Raw genomic sequence first — 24,493 nt, 5'->3', positions numbered from 1 at the left:
ACAGGTCGGGGCCGCGCGCCTCGGTAGATGTAACGGCTGGAAGGCGGCAGAGGAGATGACGGGGCCCGTGCTGAGCTCTCCGGTCTCAGTCCCCCCCCCCGGTTATGTTAGTAGTACTGCCTGACCAGCTTCCGGCGCGCTTTCGGCGCTTCCGGTTTTTGTGCGGGTGAGAGGTCCGTGCAGACCGTCTGTGGAGTCCGTCACCGGGCCGGCTACCGAGGGGCAGGCCGCCACATCCCCGGGCCTGAGGCTGCAGATCGGGCGAGGCGGGGGGAGATGCCCGGCCTGTGAGCCGCTCGCTTCTCTGTCTGATGGCCGCCGACCAGGACAAGCTGGAAGGCCTCACACTGCCGGGCCGCAGAGCCAAAGCCGGTGAGACCGGGGAGAAGAGGGGGGGAACCGGGGAGGAGGGGGAAACCGGGGAGAAGGGGGGGAACCGGGGGAGAAGAGGGAAGGAGGGGGGAAACCGGGGAGAAGGGGGAAGGAGGGGGAAACCGGGGAGAAGGGGGAAGGAGGGGGAAACCGGGGAGAAGGGGGGGGGGGGGGAACCGGGGAGACCGGGACAAGCTAGAAGGCCTCACACTGCCGGGCCGCAGAGCCAAAGCCGGTGAGACCGGGGGGGAGACCGGGGAGAAAGGGGGTGAACCTGGGAGAAAGGGGGGGAACCGGGGGAGAAGAGGGAAGGAGGGGGAAACCGGGGAGAAGGGGGGGGGGGGGACCGGGACAAGCTAGAAGGCCTCACACTGCCGGGCCGCAGAGCCAAAGCCGGTGAGACCGGGGGGGAGACCGGGAAGGAGGGGGAAACCGGGGAGAAGGGGGGGAACCGGGGGAGAAGAGGGAAGGAGGGGGGAAACCGGGGAGAAGGGGGGGGGGGAACCGGGGAGACCGGGACAAGCTAGAAGGCCTCACACTGCCGGGCCGCAGAGCCAAAGCCGGTGAGACCGGGGGGGAGACCGGGAAGGAGGGGGAAACCGGGGAGAAGGGGGGGAACCGGGGGAGAAGAGGGAAGGAGGGGGAAACCGGGGAGAAGGGGGGGGGGAACCGGGGAGACCGGGACAAGCTAGAAGGCCTCACACTGCCGGGCCGCAAAGCCAAAGCCGGTGAGACCGGGGAGAAGGGAGGGACACCGGGGAGAAGGGGGGGGAACCGGGGGAGAAGAGGGGGGGAGACCGGAACAAGCTGGAAGGCCTCACACTGCCGGGCCGCAGAGCCAAAGCCGGTGAGACCGGGGGGGAGAAGGGGGAAACCGGGGAGAAGGGGGGGAACCGGGGGAGAAGAGGGAAGGAGGGGGAAACCGGGGAGAAGGGGGGGAACCGGGGGAGAAGAGGGAAGAAGGGGGAGACCGGGAAGGAGGGGGAAACCGGGGAGAAGGGGGAGACCGGGAAGGAGGGGGAAACCGGGGAGAAGGGGGGGGAACCGGGGGAGACCGGGACAAGCTAGAAGGCCTCACACTGCCGGGCCGCAGAGCCAAAGCCGGGGAGAAGGGAGGGGAGACGGGGGGGGGGGGGGACACCGGGGAGAGGAGTGGTGGGGAGACACCGGGGAGAGGAGTGGTGGGGGGACACCGGGGAGAAGGGGGGGAACCGGGGGAGAAGAGGGAAGGAGGGGGAAACCGGGGAGAAGGGGGGGAACCGGGGGAGAAGAGGGAAGGAGGGGGGAACCGGGGAGAAAGGGGGGGAACCGGGGGAGAAGAGGGAAGGAGGGGGAAACCTGGGAGAAAGGGGGGGGGGGGAACCGGGGAGAAGGGGGAAGGAGGGGGGAACCGGGGGAGAAGAGGGAAGGAGGGGGAAACCGGGGAGAAAGGGGGGGGAACCGGGGAGAAGGGGGGGAACCGGGGGAGAAGAGGGAAGGAGGGGGAAACCGGGGAGAAGGGGGGGAACCGGGGGAGAAGAGGGAAGGAGGGGGAAACCTGGGAGAAAGGGGGGGGGAACCGGGGAGAAGGGGGAAACCGGGGAGAAGGGGGGGAACCGGGGGAGAAGAGGGAAGGAGGGGGAAACCGGGGAGAAAGGGGGGGGAACCGGGGGAGAAGAGGGGGAAAGACCGGAACAAGCTGGAAGGCCTCACACTGCCGGGCCGCAGAGCCAAAGCCGGTGAGACCGGGGAGAAGAGGGGGGAAACCGGGGAGAAGGGGGAAGGAGGGGGAAACCGGGGAGAAGGGGGGGAACTGGGGGAGAAGAGGGAAGGAGGGGGAAACCGGGGAGAAGGGGGAAACCGGGGAGAAAGGGGGGAACTCGGGGAGAAGAGGGAAGGAGGGGGAAACCGGGGAGAAAGGGGGGGAACCGGGGGAGACCGGGACAAGCTAGAAGGCCTCACACTGCCGGGCCGCAGAGCCAAAGCCGGTGAGACCGGGGGGGAGACCGGGGAGAAGAGGGGGGAAACCAGGGGAGAAGAGGGAAGGAGGGGGAAACCGGGACAAGCTAGAAGGCCTCACACTGCCGGGCCGCAGAGCCAAAGCCGGTGAGACCGGGGGAGAGGAGGGGGGGACCGGGACAAGCTGGAAGGCCTCACACTGCCGGGCCCCAAAGCCGGTGAGACCGGGGGGGAGACCCGGGAGAAGGGGGGGGGAACCGGGGGAGACCGGGACAAGCTGGAAGGCCTCACGGGGGAACCGGGGGAGACCAGGACAAGCTGGAAGGCCTCACACTGCTGGGCCGCAGAGCCAAAGCCGGTGAGACCGGGGGGGGGAAACCGGGGAGAAAGGGGGGGAACCGGGGGAGACCAGGACAAGCTGGAAGGCCTCACACTGCCGGGCCGCAGAGCCAAAGCCGGTGAGACCGGGGGGGGAGACCGGGGAGAAGGGAGGGACACCGGGGAGAGGAGGGGGAGACCGGGGAGAGGAGGGGGAAACCGGGGAGAAGAGGGGGGAAACCGGGGGGAAACCGGGGAGAAGAGGGGGAACCGGGGGAGACCAGGACAAGCTGGAAGGCCTCACACTGCCGGGCCGCAGAGCCAAAGCCGGTGAGACCGGGGAGAAGGGAGGGACACCAGGGAGAGGAGGGGGAGACCAGGGAGAGGAGGGGGAGACCAGGGAGAAGGGGGGAGACCGGGGAGAGGAGGGGTGAGACTGGGGAGAGGAGGGGGGACACCGGGGAGAAGGAGGGGGGGGAAGAGAAGAGGGGCGGGTGAGACCGTGGAGAGAGGGGGGGGAGACCGGGGAGAAGGGGGGGGGGGGAAGACCGGGGAGAAGGGGGGGGGGGAAGACCGGGGAGAAGGGGGGGGGGAAGACCGGCGAGAAGGGGGGGGGGGAAGACCGGGGAGAAGGGGGGGGGGAAGACCGGGGAGAAGGGGGGGGGGGAGACCGGGGAGAAGAGGGGGAAGGAGGGGGGAGACCGGGGAGAAGGGGGGGGGGGGGACAGGAGGGGGGGGACCGGGGAAGAGAAGGGTGGGGGGAGACCGGGGAGAAGGGTGAGAGACGGAGGGGGAGATGGGGTGGGGGCCGGAGAGGAGGGGGGGAGACCTAGGGGGAGAGACCTGGGGGGGGGGAGACCTAGGGGAGAAGGGGGGGGAGACCTAGGGGGAGAAGGGGGGGGAGACCTGGGAGAAGGGGGGGGAGACCTGGGAGAAAAGGGGGAGAACTGGGGGGAGACCTGGGAGAAAAGGGGGAGAACTGGGGGGAGACCTGGGAGAAAAGGGGGAGAACTGGGGGGAGACCTGGGAGAAAAGGGGGAGAACTGGGGGGAGACCTGGGAGAAAAGGGGGAGACCGAGGAGGTGGGGGGGGGAGACCGAGGAGGTGGGGGGGGGGACCGAGGAGGTGGGTGGGACCGAGGAGAGGAGGAGGATGAGGGGAGGAGAGGAGGAGGATGGGGGGAGACGGAGGAGGAGAGGAGGAGGATGGGGGGAGACCGAGAGGAGGAGGATTGGGGGAGACCGAGGGGAGGAGAGGAGGAGGATGGGGGGAGACCGAGGGGAGGAGAGGAGGAGGATGGGGGGAGACCGAGAGGAGGAGGATGGGGGGAGACCGAGGGGAGGAGAGGAGGAGGATGGGGGGAGACCGAGGGGAGGAGAGGAGGAGGATGGGGGGAGACCGAGGAGGGGGTGGAGACCGAGGAGGAGGGGGGGGAGACCGAGGGGAGGAGGAGGAGGAGGGGAGGAGAGGAGGAGGATGGGGGGAGACCGAGGAGGAGGATGGGGGGAGACCGAGGGGAGGAGAGGAGGAGGATTGGGGGAGACCGAGGGGAGGAGAGGAGGAGGATGGGGGGAGACCGAGGGGAGGAGAGGAGGAGGATGGGGGGAGACCGAGGGGAGGAGGAGGAGGAGGGGAGGAGGAGGAGGGGAGGAGACCGAGGGGAGGAGGAGGGGGTGGAGACCGAGGAGGAGGGGGGGGAGACCGAGGGGAGGAGGAGGGGGTGGAGACCGAGGAGGAGGGGGGGGGAGACCGAGGGGAGGAGGAGGAGGGGGAGGAGGAGGGGAGGAGGAGTTGGGGGAGGGGGGGGCGACCGAGGAGAGGAGGAGGAGGGGGGGGAGACCGAGGAGAGGAGGAGGAGGAGGGGGGGGAGACCGAGGAGAGGAGGAGGAGGAGGGGGGGGAGACCGAGGAGAGGAGGAGGAGGAGGGGGGGGAGACCGAGGAGAGGAGGAGGAGGAGGGGGGGGAGACCGAGGAGGAGGAGGAGGAGGGGGGGGGAGACCGAGGAGAGGAGGAGGAGGAGGGGGGGGAGACCGAGGAGAGGAGGAGGAGGAGGGGGGGGAGACCGAGGAGAGGAGGAGGGGGGGGAGACCGAGGAGAGGAGGAGGAGGAGGGGGAGACCGAGGAGAGGAGGAGGAGGAGGGGGGGGAGACCGAGGAGAGGAGGAGGAGGAGGGGGGGGGAGACCGAGGAGAGGAGGAGGAGGAGGGGGGGGAGACCGAGGAGAGGAGGAGGAGGAGGGGGGGGGAGACCGAGGAGAGGAGGAGGAGGAGGGGGGGGGGGACCGAGGAGAGGAGGAGGAGGAGGGGGGGGAGACCGAGGAGAGGAGGAGGAGGAGGGGGGGAGGAGGGGGGGGGGGGGGGGGGGGGAGGGGGGGGGGAGGGGGGGGGGGGGAGGGGGGGGGGAGGGGGGGAGGGGGGGGGGGGGGGGGGGGGGGAGGGGGGGGGAGGGGGGGGGGGGGGGGGGGGGGGGGGGGGGGGGGGGAGGGGGGGGGGGCGGGGGGGGGAGGGGGGGGGGGGGGCGGGGGGGGGGGGGGGGCGGGGGGGGGGGGGGAGGGGGGGGCGGGGGGGGGGGAGGGGGGGAGGGGGGGGGGGGGGGAGGGGGCGGGGGGGGAGGGGGGGGGGGGGGAGGGGGGGGGGGGGGGGGGCCGGGGGGGGGGAGGGGGGGGGGGGGAGGGGGGGGGGGGGGGGGGGGGGCGGGGGGAGGGGGGGGGGGGGGGGGGGGGGGAGAGGGGGGCGGGGGGGGGGGGGGGGGGGGGGGCGGGGGGGAGGGGGGGGGGGGGGGGGTGGGGGGGGGATGGGGGGAGACCGAGGGGAGGAGGAGGATGGGGGGAGACCGAGGAGAGGAGGAGGATGGGGGGAGACCGAGGAGAGGAGAAGGAGGGGGGGGGGAGACCGAGGAGGGGGGGGAGACCGAGAAGGAGGGGGGGGGGGGGGAGGAGAGGATGGGGGGAGACCGAGGAGAGGAGAAGGAGGGGGGGGGGAGACCGAGGAGGGGGGGAGGAGAGGAGGAGGATGGGGGGAGACAGAGGGGAGGATGGGGGGAGACCGAGGGGAGGAGGAGGAGGAGGATGGGGGGAGACCGAGGGGGGGAGGAGAATGGGGGGGAGACCGAGGGGGGGAGGATGAGGGGAGGAGGAGGAGGAGGATGGGGGGGAGACCGAGGGGGGGAGGAGAATGGGGGGGAGACCGAGGGGGGGAGGATGGGGGGAGACCGAGGGGAGGAGGAGGAGGATGGGGGGAGACCGAGGGGAGGAGGAGGAGGATGGGGGGAGACCGAGGGGGGGAGGAGAATGGGGGGGAGACCGAGGGGGGGAGGAGAAGGAGGGGGGGAGACCGAGGGGGGGAGGGGGAGGAGGGGGGGAGACCGAGGGGGGGAGGAGGAGGAGGAGGGGGGTAGACCGAGGGGGGGAGGAGGAGGAGGAGGAGGGGGAGGGGGAGACCGAGGTGGAGGGGGAGACCGAGGGGAGGAGGATGAGGAGAGGAGGAGGATGGGGGGAGACCGAGGAGGAGAGCATGGGGGGAGACCGAGGAGAGGAGGGGGGGGAGACCGAGGAGAGGAGGAGGGGGAGACCGAGGAGAGGAGGAGGGGGAGACCGAGGAGAGGAGGAGGATGGGGGGAGACCGAGAGGAGGAGGATGGGGGGAGACCGAGAGGGGGAGGAGAATGGGGGGAGACCGAGAGGGGGAGGAGAATGGGGGGAGACCGAGAGGGGGAGGAGAATGGGGGGAGACCGAGAGGGGGAGGAGAATGGGGGGAGACCGAGGGGGGGAGGAGGAGGAGGGGAGACCGAGGAGAGGAGGAGGTAGAGGGGGAGACCGAGGTGGAGGGGGAGACCGAGGGGAGGAGGATGAGGAGAGGAGGAGGATGGGGGGAGACCGAGGAGGGGGGGGAGACCGAGGAGAGGAGGAGGGGGAGACCGAGGAGGAGGATGGGGGGAGACCGAGAGGAGGAGGGGGGGAGACCGAGGAGAGGAGAAGAGGAGGTGGAGGGGGAGACCGAGGTGGAGGGGGAGACCGAGGGGAGGAGGATGAGGAGAGGAGGAGGATGGGGGGAGACCGAGGAGGGGAGGAGAGGATGGGGGGAGACCGAGGAAAGGAGGGGGGGAGACCGAGGAGAGGAGGAGGGGGAGACTGAGGAGGAGGAGAGGAGGAGGATGGGGGGAGACCGAGAGGAGGAGGATGGGGGGAGACCGAGGGGAGGAGGAGGATGGGGGGAGACCGAGGGGGGGAGGAGAATGGGGGGAGACCGAGGGGGGGAGGAGAATGGGGGGAGACCGAGGGGAGGAGGAGGAGGAGGGGGGGGAGACCGAGGAGAGGAGGAGGAGGGGGGGAGACCGAGGAGAGGAGGAGGTGGAGGGGGAGACCGAGGTGGAGGGGGGGACCGAGGGGAGGAGGATGAGGAGAGGAGGAGGATGGGGGGAGACCGAGGAGGGGAGGAGAGGATGGGGGGAGACCGAGGAGAGGAGGGGGGGGAGACCGAGGAGAGGAGGAGGGGGAGACCGAGGAGGAGGATGGGGGGAGACCGAGAGGAGGAGGATGGGGGGAGACCGAGGGGGGGAGGAGAATGAGGGGAGGAGGAGGGTGGGTGGGGGGAGACCGAGGTGGAGGGGGAGACCGAGGAGGAGGTGGAGGGGGAGACCGAGGAGAGGAGGGGGGGGGGGGGAGACCGAGGAGAGGAGGGGGGGGGGGGGGAGACCGAGGAGAGGAGGGGGGGGGGGAGACCGAGGAGAGGAGGGGGAGACCGAGGAGGAGGTGGAGGGGGAGACCGAGGAGAGGAGGAGGTGGAGGGGGAGACCGAGGAGAGGAGGAGGTGGAGGGGGAGACCGAGGAGAGGAGGAGGAGGGGGGGAGACCGAGGAGAGGAGGAGGTGGAGGGGGAGACCGAGGAGAGGAGGAGGTGGAGGGGGAGACCGAGGAGGTGGAGGGGGAGACCGAGGAGAGGAGGAGGTGGAGGGGGAGACCGAGGAGAGGAGGAGGTGGAGGGGGAGACCGAGGAGAGGAGGAGGTGGAGGGGGAGACCGAGGAGAGGAGGAGGTGGAGGGGGAGACCGAGGAGAGGAGGAGGTGGAGGAGGAGACCGAGGAGAGGAGGAGGTGGAGGGGGAGACCGAGGAGAGGAGGAGGAGGAGGACAGAGGAGGGGGGGGGGGGACCGAGGAGAGGAGGGGGGGGGGACCGAGGAGAGGAGGAGGAGGGGGGGGGAACCGAGGAGAGAAGGGGGTGGAGGGGGAGATCGAGGAGGAGGGGGGGGGGGACCGAAGAGAGGAGGGGGGGGGGGGGGCCGAGGAGAGGAGGAGGAGGGGGGGGAGACCGAGGAGGAGGGGGAGGGGGGGGGGGGCCGAGGAGAGGAGGGGGGAGAACGCGAGTTATTTGTGGGGGGTGTTCCTCACGTGGTGACGCTCTCCTGTTTTCCAGGCATGCAAATGAAGAGCCCAGAGAAGAAACGCCGCAAGTCAAACACTCAGGTATGGAGGACGGGGGGTTGGGAAGAAACACAGCGCAAAGTAAAGGGACCAGTGAATGGTCAGTTTCCAAAGGTTGGGACCTCCTCTGTCTCCTGTCTGTAGGCTCGTCCGTCTGTCTCTTAGTACTGAACTTCCCCCAGGTCCTTGGTGCACAGGCATCCGCCCGCCACCGCTCTACACTCATCACGTGTTCTAACCGCCATATCCTTCTGTAATCTACTCAGCATCAGACTGTGTGTGATACCGGAGGAGATGAGGATATTACATGGTGTGTGTGATACAGGAGGAGATGAGGATATTACATGGTGTGTGTGATACCGGAGGAGATGAGGATATTACATGGTGTGTGTGATACATTAGGAGATGAGGATATTACATGGTGTGTGATACCGGAGGAGATGAGGATATTACATGGTGTGTGTGATACCGGAGGAGATGAGGATATTACATGGTGTGTGATACAGGAGGAGATGAGGATATTACATGGTGTGTGATACAGCAGGAGATGAGGATATTACATGGTGTGTGTGATACCGGAGGAGATGAGGATATTACATGGTGTGTGTGATACATTAGGAGATGAGGATATTACATGGTGTGTGATACCGGAGGAGATGAGGATATTACATGGTGTGTGTGATACAGGAGGAGATGAGGATATTACATGGTGTGTGATACAGCAGGAGATGAGGATATTACATGGTGTGTGTGATACCGGAGGAGATGAGGATATTACATGGTGTGTGTGATACAGGAGGAGATGAGGATATTACATGGTGTGTGTGATACAGGAGGAGATGAGGATATTACATGGTGTGTGTGATACAGGAGGAGATGAGGATATTACATGGTGTGTGATACCGGAGGAGATGAGGATATTACATGGTGTGTGATACCGGAGGAGATGAGGATATTACATGGTGTGTGTGATACCGGAGGAGATGAGGATATTACATGGTGTGTGTGATACAGGAGGAGATGAGGATATTACATGGTGTGTGATACCGGAGGAGATGAGGATATTACATGGTGTGTGATACAGGAGGAGATGAGGATATTACATGGTGTGTGTGATACAGGAGGAGATGAGGATATTACATGGTGTGTGATACAGCAGGAGATGAGGATATTACATGGTGTGTGTGATACAGGAGGAGATGAGGATATTACATGGTGTGTGTGATACTGGAGGAGATGAGGATATTACATGGTGTGTGTGATACAGGAGGAGATGAGGATATTACATGGTGTGTGTGATACAGGAGGAGATGAGGATATTACATGGTGTGTGTGATACAGGAGGAGATGAGGATATTACATGGTGTGTGTGATACCAGAGGAGATGAGGATATTACATGGTGTGTGTGATACATTAGGAGATGAGGATATTACATGGTGTGTGTGATACAGGAGGAGATGAGGATATTACATGGTGTGTGTGATACAGGAGGAGATGAGGATATTACATGGTGTGTGATACAGGAGGAGATGAGGATATTACATGGTGTGTGTGATACAGGAAGAGATGAGGATATTACATGGTGTGTGTGATACAGGAGGAGATGAGGATATTACATGGTGTGTGTGATACAGGAGGAGATGAGGATATTACATGGTGTGTGTGATACCAGAGGAGATGAGGATATTACATGGTGTGTGTGATACATTAGGAGATGAGGATATTACATGGTGTGTGTGATACAGGAGGAGATGAGGATATTACATGGTGTGTGTGATACAGGAGGAGATGAGGATATTACATGGTGTGTGATACAGGAGGAGATGAGGATATTACATGGTGTGTGTGATACCGGAGGAGATGAGGATATTACATGGTGTGTGTGATACCGGAGGAGATGAGGATATTACATGGTGTGTGATACAGGAGGAGATGAGGATATTACATGGTGTGTGATACAGGAGGAGATGAGGATATTACATGGTGTGTGTGATACAGCAGGAGATGAGGATATTACATGGTGTGTGTGATACAGGAGGAGATGAGGATATTACATGGTGTGTGATACAGGAGGAGATGAGGATATTACATGGTGTGTGATACAGGAGGAGATGAGGATATTACATGGTGTGTGATACAGGAGGAGATGAGGATATTACATGGTGTGTGTGATACCGGAGGAGATGAGGATATTACATGGTGTGTGATACAGGAGGAGATGAGGATATTACATGATACCGGAGGGGGTAATATGACAGATGTCGTCCTTGCTCAGATGAGCGGGGGAGGTCTTCTTCTGGGCGTTGTTACACGTGGCGTCCTGCAGGTGGCGCTCTCTTGCTCAGATGAGCGGGGGAGGTCTTCTTCTGGGCGTTGTTACGCGCGGCGTCCTGCAGGTGGCGCTCTCTTGCTCAGATGAGCGGGGGAGGTCTTCTTCTGGGCGTTGTTACGCGTGGCGTCCTGCAGGTGGCGCTCTCTTGCTCAGATCAGCGGGGGAGGTCTTCTTCTGGGCGTTGTTACGCGCGGCGTCCTGCAGGTGGCGCTCTCTTGCTCAGATCAGCGGGGGAGGTCTTCTTCTGGGCGTTGTTACGCGCGGCGTCCTGCAGGTGGCGCTCTCTTGCTCAGATGAGCGGGGGAGGTCTTCTTCTGGGCGTTGTTACGCGCGGCGTCCTGCAGGTGGCGCTCTCTTGCTCAGATGAGCGGGGGAGGTCTTCTTCTGGGCGTTGTTACGCGCGGCGTCCTGCAGGTGGCGCTCTCTTGCTCAGATGAGCGGGGGAGGTCTTCTTCTGGGTGTTGTTACGCGCGGCGTCCTGCAGGTGGCGCTCTCTTGCTCAGATGAGCGGGGGAGGTCTTCTTCTGGGCGTTGTTACACGCGGCGTCCTGCAGGTGGCGCTCTCTTGCTCAGATGAGCGGGGGAGGTCTTCTTCTGGGTGTTGTTACGCGCGGCGTCCTGCAGGTGGCGCTCTCTTGCTCAGATGAGCGGGGGAGGTCTTCTTCTGGGCGTTGTTACACGCGGCGTCCTGCAGGTGGCGCTCTCTTGCTCAGATGAGCGGGGGAGGTCTTCTTCTGGGCGTTGTTACGCGCGGCGTCCTGCAGGTGGCGCTCTCTTGCTCAGATGAGCGGGGGAGGTCTTCTTCTGGGCGTTGTTACGCGCGGCGTCCTGCAGGTGGCGCTCTCTTGCTCAGATGAGCGGGGGAGGTCTTCTGGGCGTTGTTACGCGCGGCGTCCTGCAGGTGGCGCTCTCTTGCTCAGATGAGCGGGGGAAGGTCTTCTTCTGGGTGTTGTTACGCGCGGCGTCCTGCAGGTGGCGCTCTCTTGCTCAGATGAGCGGGGGAGGTCTTCTTCTGGGTGTTGTTACGCGCGGCGTCCTGCAGGTGGCGCTCTCTTGCTCAGATGAGCGGGGGAGGTCTTCTTCTGGGCGTTGTTACGCGCGGCGTCCTGCAGGTGGCGCTCTCTTGCTCAGATGAGCGGGGGAGGTCTTCTTCTGGGTGTTGTTACGCGCGGCGTCCTGCAGGTGGCGCTCTCTTGCTCAGATGAGCGGGGGAGGTCTTCTTCTGGGTGTTGTTACGCGCGGCGTCCTGCAGGTGGCGCTCTCTTGCTCAGATGAGCGGGGGAGGTCTTCTTCTGGGTGTTGTTACGCGCGGCGTCCTCTCGAGGTGTCGCTCTCTTCTCCAGCCGTTCAGGGTGTTTTCTTCTCTTCTCCAGGGTCCCTCTTACTCCCACCTCTCGGAGTTCGCCCCTCCACCTACTCCGATGGTGGACCACCTGGTGGCATCCAATCCCTTTGAAGATGACTTTGGGGCCCCGAAGGTCAATGCTGCCGCCTCTCCCTTCATGAACAATCCTGTGCCGTTTGGAGGCTTCCGCGTGCAGGGGGGCATGCCGCACCAGGTGCCACCCGGCTATCCTGGGGGCTCGCAGCCTATGAGACGTCAGCCCCCACCCTTCCCTCCCAACCAGATGGGCCCCGGATTTGGAATGCCGCAGAATCCGAATTACGTTCAGCCGGGAAATATGAACTTTTCCAACCAGCCGTTCAATCAAGGCATGGGCCAGAGCTTCAGCCCCCCCGCCGGGCAGATGATGCAGGGGCCGGTGGGAGGGTTTGGCCCCATGATGTCACCCACGATGGGGCAGCCACCTCGGGGGGAGATGGGTCCGGCCCCTGTAATGAACTCCCCCGGAGGTCCTCCGTTCGCTCAGCGCTTTGGTTCTCCTGGCCACCCCTTTGGGCAGGCGTCCATGCAGAGACCCAGCCTCCCCCCGAACAGCAGCCCCTTTGCGGGCACCGACCAGACCTTCCCGTCCGGGGGGGTGGAGGAGCACAGCAAGAACTTAAACCCCCCCAGCAACACCTTCAGCCAGGAGCAGCACGCCGGCTCCCCGTCCGCCATCAACGGCAACCCCCAAAACTTCACTCCAAACAGCGCCCCCCGGGGGAACAGCAGCCCCCCTGAAGTCAACAACATCCCGCCTCCGAGCAAACCCACCGGCGGCTCCGGCCACCAGCCGCCCCCGGGCCTGGTCTACCCCTGCGGAGCCTGCCGCAACGAGGTGAACGATGACCAGGACGCCATCTTGTGCGAGGCCTCCTGCCAGAAGTGGTTTCACCGGGAGTGCACCGGGATGACGGAGAGCGCCTACAGCCTGCTGACCCGGGAGGCCTCCGCCGTCTGGGCCTGCGACTACTGCCTGAAGACCAAGGACATCCAGTCTGTGTACATCCGCGAGCCCATGGGCCAGCTGGTGGCCGCCAGCGACGGCTGAGACTGCAGGGGCCGCTCTGTGTCCTGTCCTCCTACCTCAATGTAACCAGAAGACACGTGGGGCCCGCGCTGTGCCGCTTCTCATATTGTATGCACTTAATAAATCCGCCCCCCGCTGTCCTCATCCGTGTTCTCGGGTCCTTTACGGGGCCCCGCACCCTCCTGATGACCGTTCTGGGCTGGATGTTACCTCGCTCCTCTATTACTCCTGCACCGTCCCTGGTATGTCGTTCCTAGGAGGAATAACAGAGGAGCGACCCGTCATGAAGGCCGCGGAGTAGATGCATTACACACACTTCCTAGGCTGACGTGTCAGGAGCCGTGCGTGGTCGTGGCCCTCTTGTCTCTGCTAGATGCCAGGGTTCAGGAAGTGTTGTCAGAGGGAGCGGCTGTCACCCACCATTAAAGCTATTTATACTGACCGCAAACGGGAGCTTTGTGTCACTCCGTCCAGGGAAGAGTACGAGGCACCGTCTGGTAACCCCCCCCAGTGCACGTGTACCTGCACAGTATGGCGCCCTCTGGAGCACCTGCACAGTATGGCGCCCTCTGGAGCACCTGCACAGTATGGCGCCCTCTGGAGCACCTGCACCGTGTATCGGCACAGTATGGCGCCCTCTGGAGCACCTGCACAGTATGGCGCCCCCCGGCACATTTTTCGTGTATATATACAGTATGGCGCCCTCTGAAGCACATGCACTGTGTACCTGCACAGTAGGGCTCACATTTAGGCCTCCTGCACATGATTGAATCTGTTTCGGGGTCCATGTGCATCCTGCAATTGTCGTGGGCCCCACTGTAGAAAAACGCCCATTCCTCTCCACAAACTGGAGAAGAATAGGGGGCTCTATTATCTGCACAGTAGGGCGCTCCCCGGAGAATGCACCGTGTACCTGTGCAGTAGGGCGCTCTCTGGCACATGCACAGTATGGCGCCCTCTGGCACATGCACAGTGTACCTGTGCAGTAGGGCGCTCTCTGGCACATGCACAGTATGGCGCCCTCTGGCACATGCACCGTGTACCTGCACAGTAGGGCGCTCCCCGGAGAATGCACCGTGTACCTGTGCAGTAGGGCGCTCTCTGGCACATGCACAGTATGGCGCCCTCTGGCACATGCACAGTGTACCTGTGCAGTAGGGCGCTCTCTGGCACATGCACAGTAGGGCGCTCTCTGGCACATGCACCGTGTACCTGCACAGTGTGGCGCCCTCTGGCACATGCACCGTGTACCTGCACAGTAGGGCGCTCTCTGGCACATGCACCGTGTACCTGCACAGTAGTAGGGCGCCCTCTGGCACATGCGCCGTGTACCTGCACAGTAGTAGGGCGCTCTCTGGCACATGCACCGTGTACCTGCACAGTAGTGTGGCGCCCTCTGGCACATGCACCGTGTACCTGCACAGTAGTGTGGCGCCCTCTGGCACATGCACCGTGTACCTGCACAGTAGTAGGGCGCTCTCTGGCACATGCACAGTTGGGCGCTCTCTGGCACATGCACCGTGTACCTGCACAGTGTGGCGCCCTCTGGCACATGCACAGTATGGCGCCCTCTGGAGCACCTGCACAGTATGGCGCCCTCTGGCACATGCACACTAGGGCACTCTCTGGCACATGCACAGTGTGGCGCTCTCTGGCACATGCACAGTGTACATGCACACTAGGGCGCTCTCTGGCACATGCACCGTGTACCTGCACAGTAGTAGGGCGCCCTCTGGCACATGCGCCGTGTACCTGCACAGTAGTAGGGCGCTCTCTGGCACATGCACAGTAGTGTGGCGCTCTCTGGCACATGCACCGTGTACCTGCACAGTAGTGTGGCGCCCTCTGGCACATGCACCGTGTACCTGCACAGTAGTATGGCGCCCTCTGGCACATGCACAGTGTACCTGCGCAGTAGGGTGCCCTCTGGCACATGCACACTAGGGCACTCTCTGGCACATGCACAGTGTGGCGCTCTCTGGCACATGCACAGTGTACATGCACACTAGGGCGCTCTCTGGCACATGCACAGTGTACCTGTGCAGTAGGGCGCTCTCTGGCACATGCACAGTGTACCTGCACAGTAGGGCGCTCTCTGGCACATGCATAGTAGGGCGCTCTCTGGCACATGCACCGTGTACCTGCACAGTAGGGCGCTCTCTGGCACATGCACCGTGTACCTGCACAGTAGGGCGCCCTCTGGCACATGCACAGTGTACCTGCACAGTAGGGCGCTCTCTGGCACATGCACAGTGTACCTGCACAGTAGAGCGCTCTCTGGCACATGCACCGTGTACCTGCACAGTAGGGCGCTCTCTGGCACATGCACAGTGTACCTGCACAGTAGGGCGCTCTCTGGCACATGCACAGTGTACCTGCACAGTAGTAGGGCGCTCTCTGGCACATGCAGCGTGTACCTGCACAGTAGGGCGCCCTCTGGCACATGCACAGTGTACCTGCACAGTAGTAGGGCGCTCTCTGGCACATGCACAGTGTACCTGCACAGTAGTAGGGCGCTCTCTGTCACATGCACCGTGTACCTGCACAGTAGGGCGCCCTCTGGCACATGCACAGTGTACCTGCACAGTAGTAGGGCACCCTCTGGCACATGCACAGTGTACCTGCACAGTAGGGCGCCCTCTGGCACATGCAGCGTGTACCTGCACAGTAGGGCGCCCTCTGGCACATGCGCCGTGTACCTGCACAGTAGGGCGCCCTCTGGCACATGCACAGTAGTGTGGCGCCCTCTGCTGTTCAGACTGGATGGTGACGCGCTGGAGGAGGAGTCCCCTGTACAGCTGCAGACAGGACCAGTCACCATCAGGGGGTTAATAGAAGCCGCGGACACTGAACATTATCAATATGTTGTGGATGGGGGGAGGAGACTGAGACCAGAGTGTGTGCCCGCTGCTTGCTGTCAGTGACTGGAAGCACAGTGTGTGCCCGCTGCTTGCTGTCAGTGACTGGACCACAGCGTGTGCCCGCTGCTTGCTGTCAGTGACTGGGAGCACAGCGTGTGCCCACTGCTTGCTGTCAGTGACTGGGAGCACAGCGTGTGCCCGCTGCTTGCTGTCAGTGACTGGAAGCACAGTATGTGCCCGCTGCTTGCTGTCAGTGACTGGAAGCATAGTGTGTGCCCGCTGCTTGCTGTCAGTGACTGGACTACAGCGTGTGCCCGCTGCTTGCTGTCAGTGACTGGACTACAGCGTGTGCCCGCTGCTTGCTGTCAGTGACTGGACTACAGCGTGTGCCCGCTGCTTGCTGTCAGTGACTGGACTACAGCGTGTGCTCGCTGCTTGCCGTCAGTGACTGGGAGCACAGTGTGTGCCCGCTGCTTGCTGTCAGTGACTGGGAGCACAGTGTGTGTCCGCTGCTTGCCGTCAGTGACTGGGAGCACAGCGTGTGCCCACTGCTTGCTGTCAGTGACTGAGACCAGAGTGTGTGCCCACTGCTTGCCGTCAGTGACTGGGAGCACAGCGTGTGCCCGCTGCTTGCTGTCAGTGACTGAGACCAGAGCGTGTGCCCGCTGCTTGCTGTCAGTGACTGGAAGCACAGTGTGTGCCCGCTGCTTGCTGTCAGTGACTGAGACCAGAGCGTGTGCCCACTGCTTGCTGTCAGTGACTGGGAGCACAGCGTGTGCCCGCTGCTTGCTGTCAGTGACTGAGACCAGAGTGTGTGCCCGCTGCTTGCTGTCAGTGACTGGACCACAGCGTGTGCCCGCTGCTTGCTGTCAGTGACTGAGACCAGAGCGTGTGCCAACTGCTTGCTGTCAGTGACTGGACCACAGCGTGTGCCCACTGCTTGCCGTCAGTGACTGGGAGCACAGCGTGTGCCCGCTGCTTGCTGTCAGTGACTGGGAGCTCAGCGTGTGCCCACTGCTTGCTGTCAGTGACTGGGAGCACAGCGTGTGCCCGCTGCTTGCTGTCAGTGACTGGGAGCACAGCGTGTGCCTGCTGCTTGCTGTCAGTGACTGGGAGCTCAGCGTGTGCCCGCTGCTTGCTGTCAGTGACTAGACCACAGCATGTGCCCACTGCTTGCTGTCAGTGACTGGGAGCTCAGCGTGTGCCCACTGCTTGCTGTCAGTGACTGAGACCAGAGTGTGTGCCCGCTGCTTGCTGTCAGTGACTGGGAGCTCAGCGTGTGCCCACTGCTTGTTGTCAGTGACTGGGAGCACAGCGTGTGCCCACTGCTTGCTGTCAGTGACTGGAAGCACAGTGTGTGCCCGCTGCTTGCTGTCAGTGACTGGACCACAGCGTGTGCCCGCTGCTTGCTGTCAGTGACTGGACCACAGCGTGTGCCCGCTGCTTGCTGTCAGTGACTGGACCACAGCGTGTGCCCGCTGCTTGCTGTCAGTGACTGGACCACAGCGTGTGCCCGCTGCTTGCTGTCAGTGACTGGGAGCACAGCGTGTGCCCACTGCTTGTTGTCAGTGACTGGGAGCACAGCGTGTGCCCACTGCTTGCTGTCAGTGACTGGGAGCACAGCGTGTGCCCACTGCTTGCTGTCAGTGACTGGGAGCACAGCGTGTGCCCGCTGCTTGCTGTCAGTGACTGGAAGCACAGTATGTGCCCGCTGCTTGCTGTCAGTGACTGGAAGCATAGTGTGTGCCCGCTGCTTGCTGTCAGTGACTGGACTACAGCGTGTGCCCGCTGCTTGCTGTCAGTGACTGGACTACAGCGTGTGCCCGCTGCTTGCTGTCAGTGACTGGGAGCACAGCGTGTGCCCGCTGCTTGCTGTCAGTGACTGGGAGCACAGCGTGTGCCCGCTGCTTGCTGTCAGTGACTGGAGCACAGCGTGTGCCCGCTGCTTGCTGTCAGTGACTGGGAGCACAGCGTGTGCCCGCTGCTTGCTGTCAGTGACTGGAGCACAGCGTGTGCCCGCTGCTTGCTGTCAGTGACTGGGAGCACAGCGTGTGCCCGCTGCTTGCTGTCAGTGACTGGGAGCACAGCGTGTGCCCGCTGCTTGCTGTCAGTGACTGAGACCACAACGTGTGCCCGCTGCTTGCTGTCAGTGACTGGGAGCTCAGCGTGTGCCCACTGCTTGCTGTCAGTGACTGGGAGCTCAGCGTGTGCCCACTGCTTGCTGTCAGTGACTGAGACCAGAGTGTGTGCCCGCTACTTGCTGTCAGTGACTGGGAGCTCAGCGTGTGCCCACTGCTTGTTGTCAGTGACTGGGAGCACAGCGTGTGCCCACTGCTTGCTGTCAGTGACTGGAAGCACAGTGTGTGCCCGCTGCTTGCTGTCAGTGACTGGACCACAGCGTGTGCCCGCTGCTTGCTGTCAGTGACTGGACCACAGCGTGTGCCCGCTGCTTGCTGTCAGTGACTGGACCACAGCGTGTGCCCACTGCTTGTTGTCAGTGACTGGGAGCACAGCGTGTGCCCACTGCTTGCTGTCAGTGACTGGGAGCACAGCGTGTGCCCACTGCTTGCTGTCAGTGACTGGGAGCACAGCGTGTGCCCGCTGCTTGCTGTCAGTGACTGGAAGCACAGTATGTGCCCGCTGCTTGCTGTCAGTGACTGGAAGCATAGTGTGTGCCCGCTGCTTGCTGTCAGTGACTGGACTACAGCGTGTGCCCGCTGCTTGCTGTCAGTGACTGGACTACAGCGTGTGCCCGCTGCTTGCTGTCAGTGACTGGGAGCACAGCGTGTGCCCGCTGCTTGCTGTCAGTGACTGGGAGCACAGCGTGTGCCCGCTGCTTGCTGTCAGTGACTAGACCACAGCGTGTGCCCGCTGCTTGCTGTCAGTGACTGGGAGCACAGCGTGTGCCCGCTGCTTGCTGTCAGTGACTGGAGCACAGCGTGTGCCCGCTGCTTGCTGTCAGTGACTGGACCACAGCGTGTGCCCGCTGCTTGCTGTCAGTGACTGGGAGCACAGCGTGTGCCCGCTGCTTGCTGTCAGTGACTGGGAGCACAGCGTGTGCCCGCTGCTTGCTGTCAGTGACTGAGACCACAACGTGTGCCCGCTGCTTGCTGTCAGTGACTGGGAGCACAGCGTGTGCCCGCTGCTTGCTGTCAGTGACTGGGAGCACAGCGTGTGCCCGCTGCTTGCTGTCAGTGACTGGGTATAATAGCCGCCTGCTGTTTGGTATGCCGCTGCCGCCGCCTCCGCCACCTCGGGGCCCCCTATTCATGGAGGCTGGGGGCTGCTGCCGCACTGTCACCCAGGACTACAGCTCCCAATGTACTGGATGTAATCACTCCCATCATCCCTGACCCCAGGAGCTCCAATCCTAAGACAGGGCTCATGACTACGACTCCCAGCGTGTGCCCCCCCCCCGTGCAGCAGCTGTCCCCCACCTGTCGCTGTCCCTCGCTGCCGGCAGGCGCAGGGTTAATGGTGTTGCTAGGGCGGAGGAACCGCCCCCTTGTGGCCGGCGGCCGCGGATTCGTCGGGCGGGGTCACGTGGGACATGTCGCTGGCTGCTTCAGAAGTTTGAGGAAAGTGACGGAACCGAAAAGAAGTGCGGAGGACGGCGGCCCGAGGTGAGGAGGACTACTACCCCCAGCAGACACTGCAGTGTAGCCGGTCACCTACTACTCGGAGAATGCTTGTCAGTATAGCGTGCGTGTGTGTGTGAACCACTACTCCGAGCATGCCCTTCAGTATAGTGCGGGAACCGCTACTCCCAGCAGGGCAGTGCACTGTGGAACTACAACTCCTAACCTGCCATTCAGTTCTTACAGTAAGTACTCCCAGCCATTCAGTACAGTGTGTGAACTACCACTCCCATCATGGTGATCAGTACAGTGGAGGATGCAGCACAGTGGGATGTGCTGGTGTAGTGTGGGCTCCGCACCTTGTATGGAGTCTGTCTGACGGTGTGCGGCTCACAGCAATATGTATATAGTGTGTATACTGTGTGTGTATATAGTGTGTATACTGTGTGTGTACTGTGTATATAGTGTATATACTGTGTGTGTGTATAGTGTATATACTGTGTGTGTACTGTGTATATAGTGTGTGTGTATACTGTGTGTATATAGTGTGTGTGTGTATAGTGTGTGTGTATAGTGTATATAGTGTGTGTGTATAGTGTATATAGTGTGTGTGTATAGTGTATATAGTGTGTGTGTATAGTGTATATAGTGTGTGTGTATAGTGTATATAGTGTGTATACTGTGTGTGTACTGTGTATATAGTGTGTGTATATAGTGTATATACTGTGTGTGTATAGTGTATATAGTGTGTGTGTACTGTGTATATAGTGTGTGTATATAGTGTATATACTGTGTGTGTGTATAGTGTATATAGTGTGTGTGTATAGTGTATATAGTGTGTATACTGTGTGTGTACTGTGTATATAGTGTGTGTATATAGTGTATATACTGTGTGTGTGTATAGTGTATATAGTGTGTGTGTACTGTGTATATAGTGTGTGTATATAGTGTATATACTGTGTGTGTGTATAGTGTATATACTGTGTGTGTGTGTGTGTATATAGTGTATAGTGTATATAGTGTGTATACTGTGTGTGTATATAGTGTGTATACTGTGTGTGTACTGTGTATATAGTGTGTGTACTGTGTATATAGTGTGTGTGTATAGTGTATATACTGTGTGTGTGTATAGTGTATATACTGTGTGTGTGTATACTGTATATAGTGTGCGTATATAGTGTATAGTGTATATAGTGTGTATACTGTGTGTGTATATAGTGTGTATACTGTGTGTGTATATAGTGTGTATACTGTGTGTGTACTGTGTATATAGTGTATATACTGTGTGTGTATAGTGTATATAGTGTGTGTATAGTGTGTATATAGTGTGTGTATAGTGTGTGTATAGTGTATATTGTGTGTGTATAGTGTATATAGTGTGTGTATATAGTGTATATACTGTGTGTGTGTATACTGTATATAGTGTGTGTATACTGTGTGTATATAGTGTGTATATAGTGTGTATACTGTGTGTGTATATAGTGTGTATATAGTGTGTATACTGTGTGTGTATAGTGTATATAGTATGTGTGTACTGTGTATATACTGTGTGTATATAGTGTGTATACTGTGTGTATATAGTGTGTATAGAGTGTGTGTATAGTGTATATACTGTGTGTATATAGTGTGTATACTGTGTGTGTATAGTGTATATAGTGTGTGTGTACTGTGTATATAGTGTGTGTATATAGTGTATATACTGTGTGTGTGTATAGTGTATATACTGTGTGTGTGTATAGTGTATATAGTGTGCGTGTATAGTGTATATAGTGTATAGTGTGTATACTGTGTGTGTATATAGTGTGTATACTGTGTGTGTACTGTGTATATAGTGTATATACTGTGTGTGTATAGTGTATATAGTGTGTGTATAGTGTGTATACTGTGTGTATATAGTGTGTGTATAGTGTATATAGTGTGTGTGTACTGTGTATATAGTGTGTGTATATAGTGTATATACTGTGTGTGTGTATAGTGTATATAGTGTGTGTATACTGTGTGTATATAGTGTGTATACTGTGTGTGTATATAGTGTGTATACTGTGTGTGTACTGTGTATATAGTGTGTGTATATAGTGTATATACTGTGTGTGTGTATAGTGTATATACTGTGTGTGTATAGTGTATATAGTGTGTGTGTATACTGTGTGTATATAGTGTGTGTGTATACTGTGTGTGTGTATACTGTATATAGTGTGTGTGTATATAGTGTGTGTATATAGTGTATATAGTGTGTGTGTATAGTGTATATAGTGTGTGTGTATAGTGTATATAGTGTGTATACTGTGTGTGTATATAGTGTGTATACTGTGTGTGTACTGTGTATATAGTGTGTGTATATAGTGTGTGTATATAGTGTATATACTGTGTGTGTGTATAGTGTATATACTGTGTGTGTGTGTATAGTGTATATAGTGTGCGTGTATAGTGTATATAGTGTATAGTGTGTATACTGTGTGTGTATATAGTGTGTATACTGTGTGTGTACTGTGTATATAGTGTATATAGTGTGTGTATAGTGTGTATACTGTGTGTATATAGTGTGTGTATAGTGTATATAGTGTGTGTGTACTGTGTATATAGTGTGTGTATATAGTGTATATAGTGTGTGTATACTGTGTGTATATAGTGTGTATATAGTGTGTATACTGTGTGTGTATATAGTGTGTATACTGTGTGTGTACTGTGTATATAGTGTGTGTATATAGTGTATATACTGTGTGTGTGTATAGTGTATATACTGTGTGTGTATAGTGTATATAGTGTGTGTGTATACTGTGTGTATATAGTGTGTGTGTATACTGTGTGTATATAGTGTGTGTGTGTATACTGTATATAGTGTGTGTGTATATAGTGTGTGTATATAGTGTATATAGTGTGTGTGTATAGTGTATATAGTGTGTGTGTGTATAGTGTATATAGTGTGTATACTGTGTGTATATAGTGTGTATACTGTGTGTGTATATAGTGTGTATACTGTGTGTGTACTGTGTATATAGTGTGTGTATATAGTGTATATACTGTGTGTGTGTATAGTGTATATACTGTGTGTGTATAGTGTATATAGTGTGTGTGTGTATACTGTGTGTATATAGTGTGTGTGTGTATAGTGTATATAGTGTGTGTGTATAGTGTATATAGTGTATAGTGTATATAGTGTGTATACTAGGGGTGCACCGAAATTCCGGCAGCCGAAAATATCGGCCGAAAATGCAGCTAATCCACTTCGGCCGATATTGTTACATATCGGCCGAAAATATGGGGTGTGGGATTTGTCACCCACCATCTGCGGGCGGGCGCCGGGCGGGCGGTTTACTTTGTCACTGCATCTTAATTTTACCTTTACAATCGTGACGCTCCAGTAACAACTCTGCAGGCAGAGCGGAGGGCGGCGTAACGTCACTTACTCACGTGACGCGCCTGCTCCGCCTCCTTCATTCATAAAGTGGGCGGAGCAGGTGCGTCACGTGAGTAAGTGACGTTACGCCGCCGCTCTGCCTGCAGAGTTGTTACTGGAGCGTCACGATTGTAAGGTAAAATAAAGATGCAGTGAGTGATGCTGTGAGCAGCAGGGCCGGGGCTGTTATGGGTAGGGGGATCGGTCTATGGCACTGCTATGGGGAGGGGGGATCTGTGCACTGTTATGGGGAAAGGGATCTGTGCACTGTTATGGGGAAAGGGATCTGTGCACTGTTATGCCCATAACAGTGCACATATCCCCTTTCCATAACAGTGCACAGATCCCCCTCTCCATAACAGCGCCACCCACAGATCCCCCTCTCCATAACAGAGCCACCCACAGATCCCCCTCTCCATAACAGAGCCACCCACAGATCCCCCTCTCCATAACAGAGCCACCCACAGATCCCCCTCTCCATAACTGCGCCACCCACAGATCCCCCTCTCCATAACTGCGCCACCCACAGATCCCCCTCTCCATAACAGCGCCACCCACAGATCCCCCTCTCCATAACAGCGCCACCCACAGATCCCCCTCTCCATAACAGCGCCACCCACAGATCCCCCTCTCCATAACAGCGCCACCCACAGATTAATTTCATTCATGAAAAAGAATTATTAATAAAATCATTTAAAAAAAAAAGTATTTTAAAAGTATTTGGGCAAAAAGGCCGTTTAGGTTTCGGTTTCGGTTTTCGGTCAAGGGCATCCTGAATTTTCGGTTTCGGTTTCGGACCAGAATTTTCATTTCGGTGCACCCCTAGTGTATACTGTGTGTGTATATAGTGTGTATACTGTGTGTGTACTGTGTATATAGTGTGTGTATATAGTGTATATAGTGTGTGTATAGTGTATATAGTGTGTATACTGTGTGTATATAGTGTGTGTATAGTGTGTGTATAGTGTATATTGTGTGTGTATAGTGTATATTGTGTGTATATAGTGTATATAGTGTGTGTATATAGTGTATATACTGTGTGTGTGTATAGTGTATATAGTGTGTGTATACTGTGTGTATATAGTGTGTATACTGTGTGTGTATAGTGTATATAGTGTGTGTGTATATAGTGTGTATACTGTGTGTGTATATAGTGTGTATACTGTGTGTGTATAGTGTATATAGTGTGTATACTGTGTGTGTGTATAGTGTATATAGTATGTGTGTACTGTGTATATACTGTGTGTGTATAGTGTATATAGTGTGTATGTATAGTGTATATAGTGTGTATACTGTGTGTATATAGTGTGTATACTGTGTGTGTATATAGTGTGTATACTGTGTGTGTATAGTGTGTATAGTGTATATAGTGTGTATACTGTGTGTGTATAGTGTATATAGTGTGTGTACTGTATATATAGTGTGTGTATATAGTGTATATACTGTGTGTGTGTATAGTGTATATACTGTGTGTATAGTGTATATACTGTGTGTATAGTGTATATACTGTGTGTATAGTGTATATAGTGTGTGTATAGTGTGTGTATATAGTGTGTGTATAGTGTGTGTATATAGTGTGTGTACTGTGTGTGTATAGTGTATATAGTGTGTATACTGTGTGTGTACTGTGTATATAGTGTGTGTGTACTGTGTATATAGTGTGTACTGTGTGTATATAGTGTGTAGTGTGTGTATATAGTGTATATACTGTGTGTGTATAGTGTATATATAGTGTGTGTATATAGTGTGTATACTGTGTGTGTGTGTGTACTGTGTGTATAGTGTATATTGTGTGTGTATATAGTGTGTGTATATAGTGTGTGTGTGTGTGTGTATATAGTGTGTATACTGTGTGTATATAGTGTG

At 58.3% G+C, this 24,493-nt stretch overlaps 2 protein-coding genes across 7 annotated transcripts in view; both read left to right on the top strand.

The window, feature by feature from the left end:
- Positions 1-22,807, top strand: PYGO2 (pygopus family PHD finger 2). Of its 4 annotated transcripts, XM_040411895.1 has the most exons (4): positions 1-372; positions 8,037-8,158; positions 11,751-12,830; positions 22,797-22,807. In XM_040411895.1, the coding sequence occupies exons 1-3, from the start codon at positions 312-314 to the stop codon at positions 12,810-12,812; spliced, it is 1,245 nt and encodes a 414-aa protein (XP_040267829.1). In that variant the 5' UTR covers positions 1-311; the 3' UTR covers positions 12,813-12,830; positions 22,797-22,807. The 4 variants fall into 4 exon arrangements, with proteins under 4 accessions (XP_040267829.1, XP_040267828.1, XP_040267830.1 ...); XM_040411894.1 differs by lacking the exon at positions 22,797-22,807 and having other exon boundaries at positions 2-372; positions 11,751-12,937; XM_040411896.1 differs by lacking the exon at positions 22,797-22,807 and having other exon boundaries at positions 6-372; positions 8,037-8,086; positions 11,751-12,937.
- PBXIP1 (PBX homeobox interacting protein 1) overlaps positions 19,160-24,493 on the top strand; it is a 50,237-nt gene continuing 44,903 nt past the window's right edge. The window contains exon 1 of one of the 3 annotated variants that reach the window (XM_040411873.1): positions 19,160-19,275. The gene's annotated coding sequence lies outside the window, so the exon portion shown is untranslated. The remainder of the gene's footprint in view (positions 19,276-24,493) is intronic. The other 2 variants (XM_040411872.1, XM_040411874.1) reach the window with 2 other exon arrangements.

Source organism: Bufo bufo, chromosome 11 (genome assembly GCF_905171765.1).
Source record: "Bufo bufo chromosome 11, aBufBuf1.1, whole genome shotgun sequence".
Taxonomy (NCBI): Eukaryota; Metazoa; Chordata; class Amphibia; order Anura; family Bufonidae; genus Bufo; species Bufo bufo.
This window is presented reverse-complemented; position numbering and strand designations above follow the sequence as displayed.

What these genes read in the sequence shown, in the direction of transcription:
- PYGO2 (XM_040411895.1), top strand. Translation starts at nt 312, where the DNA reads ATGGCCGCCGACCAGGACAAGCTGGAAGGCCTCACACTGCCGGGCCGC. An exon ending in GGGCCGCAGAGCCAAAGCCG is followed by an intron (nt 373 to 8,036) that starts GTGAGACCGGGG and finishes CCTGTTTTCCAG; the next exon opens with GCATGCAAATGAAGAGCCCA. An exon ending in TGAATGGTCAGTTTCCAAAG is followed by an intron (nt 8,159 to 11,750) that starts GTTGGGACCTCC and finishes TCTCTTCTCCAG; the next exon opens with GGTCCCTCTTACTCCCACCT.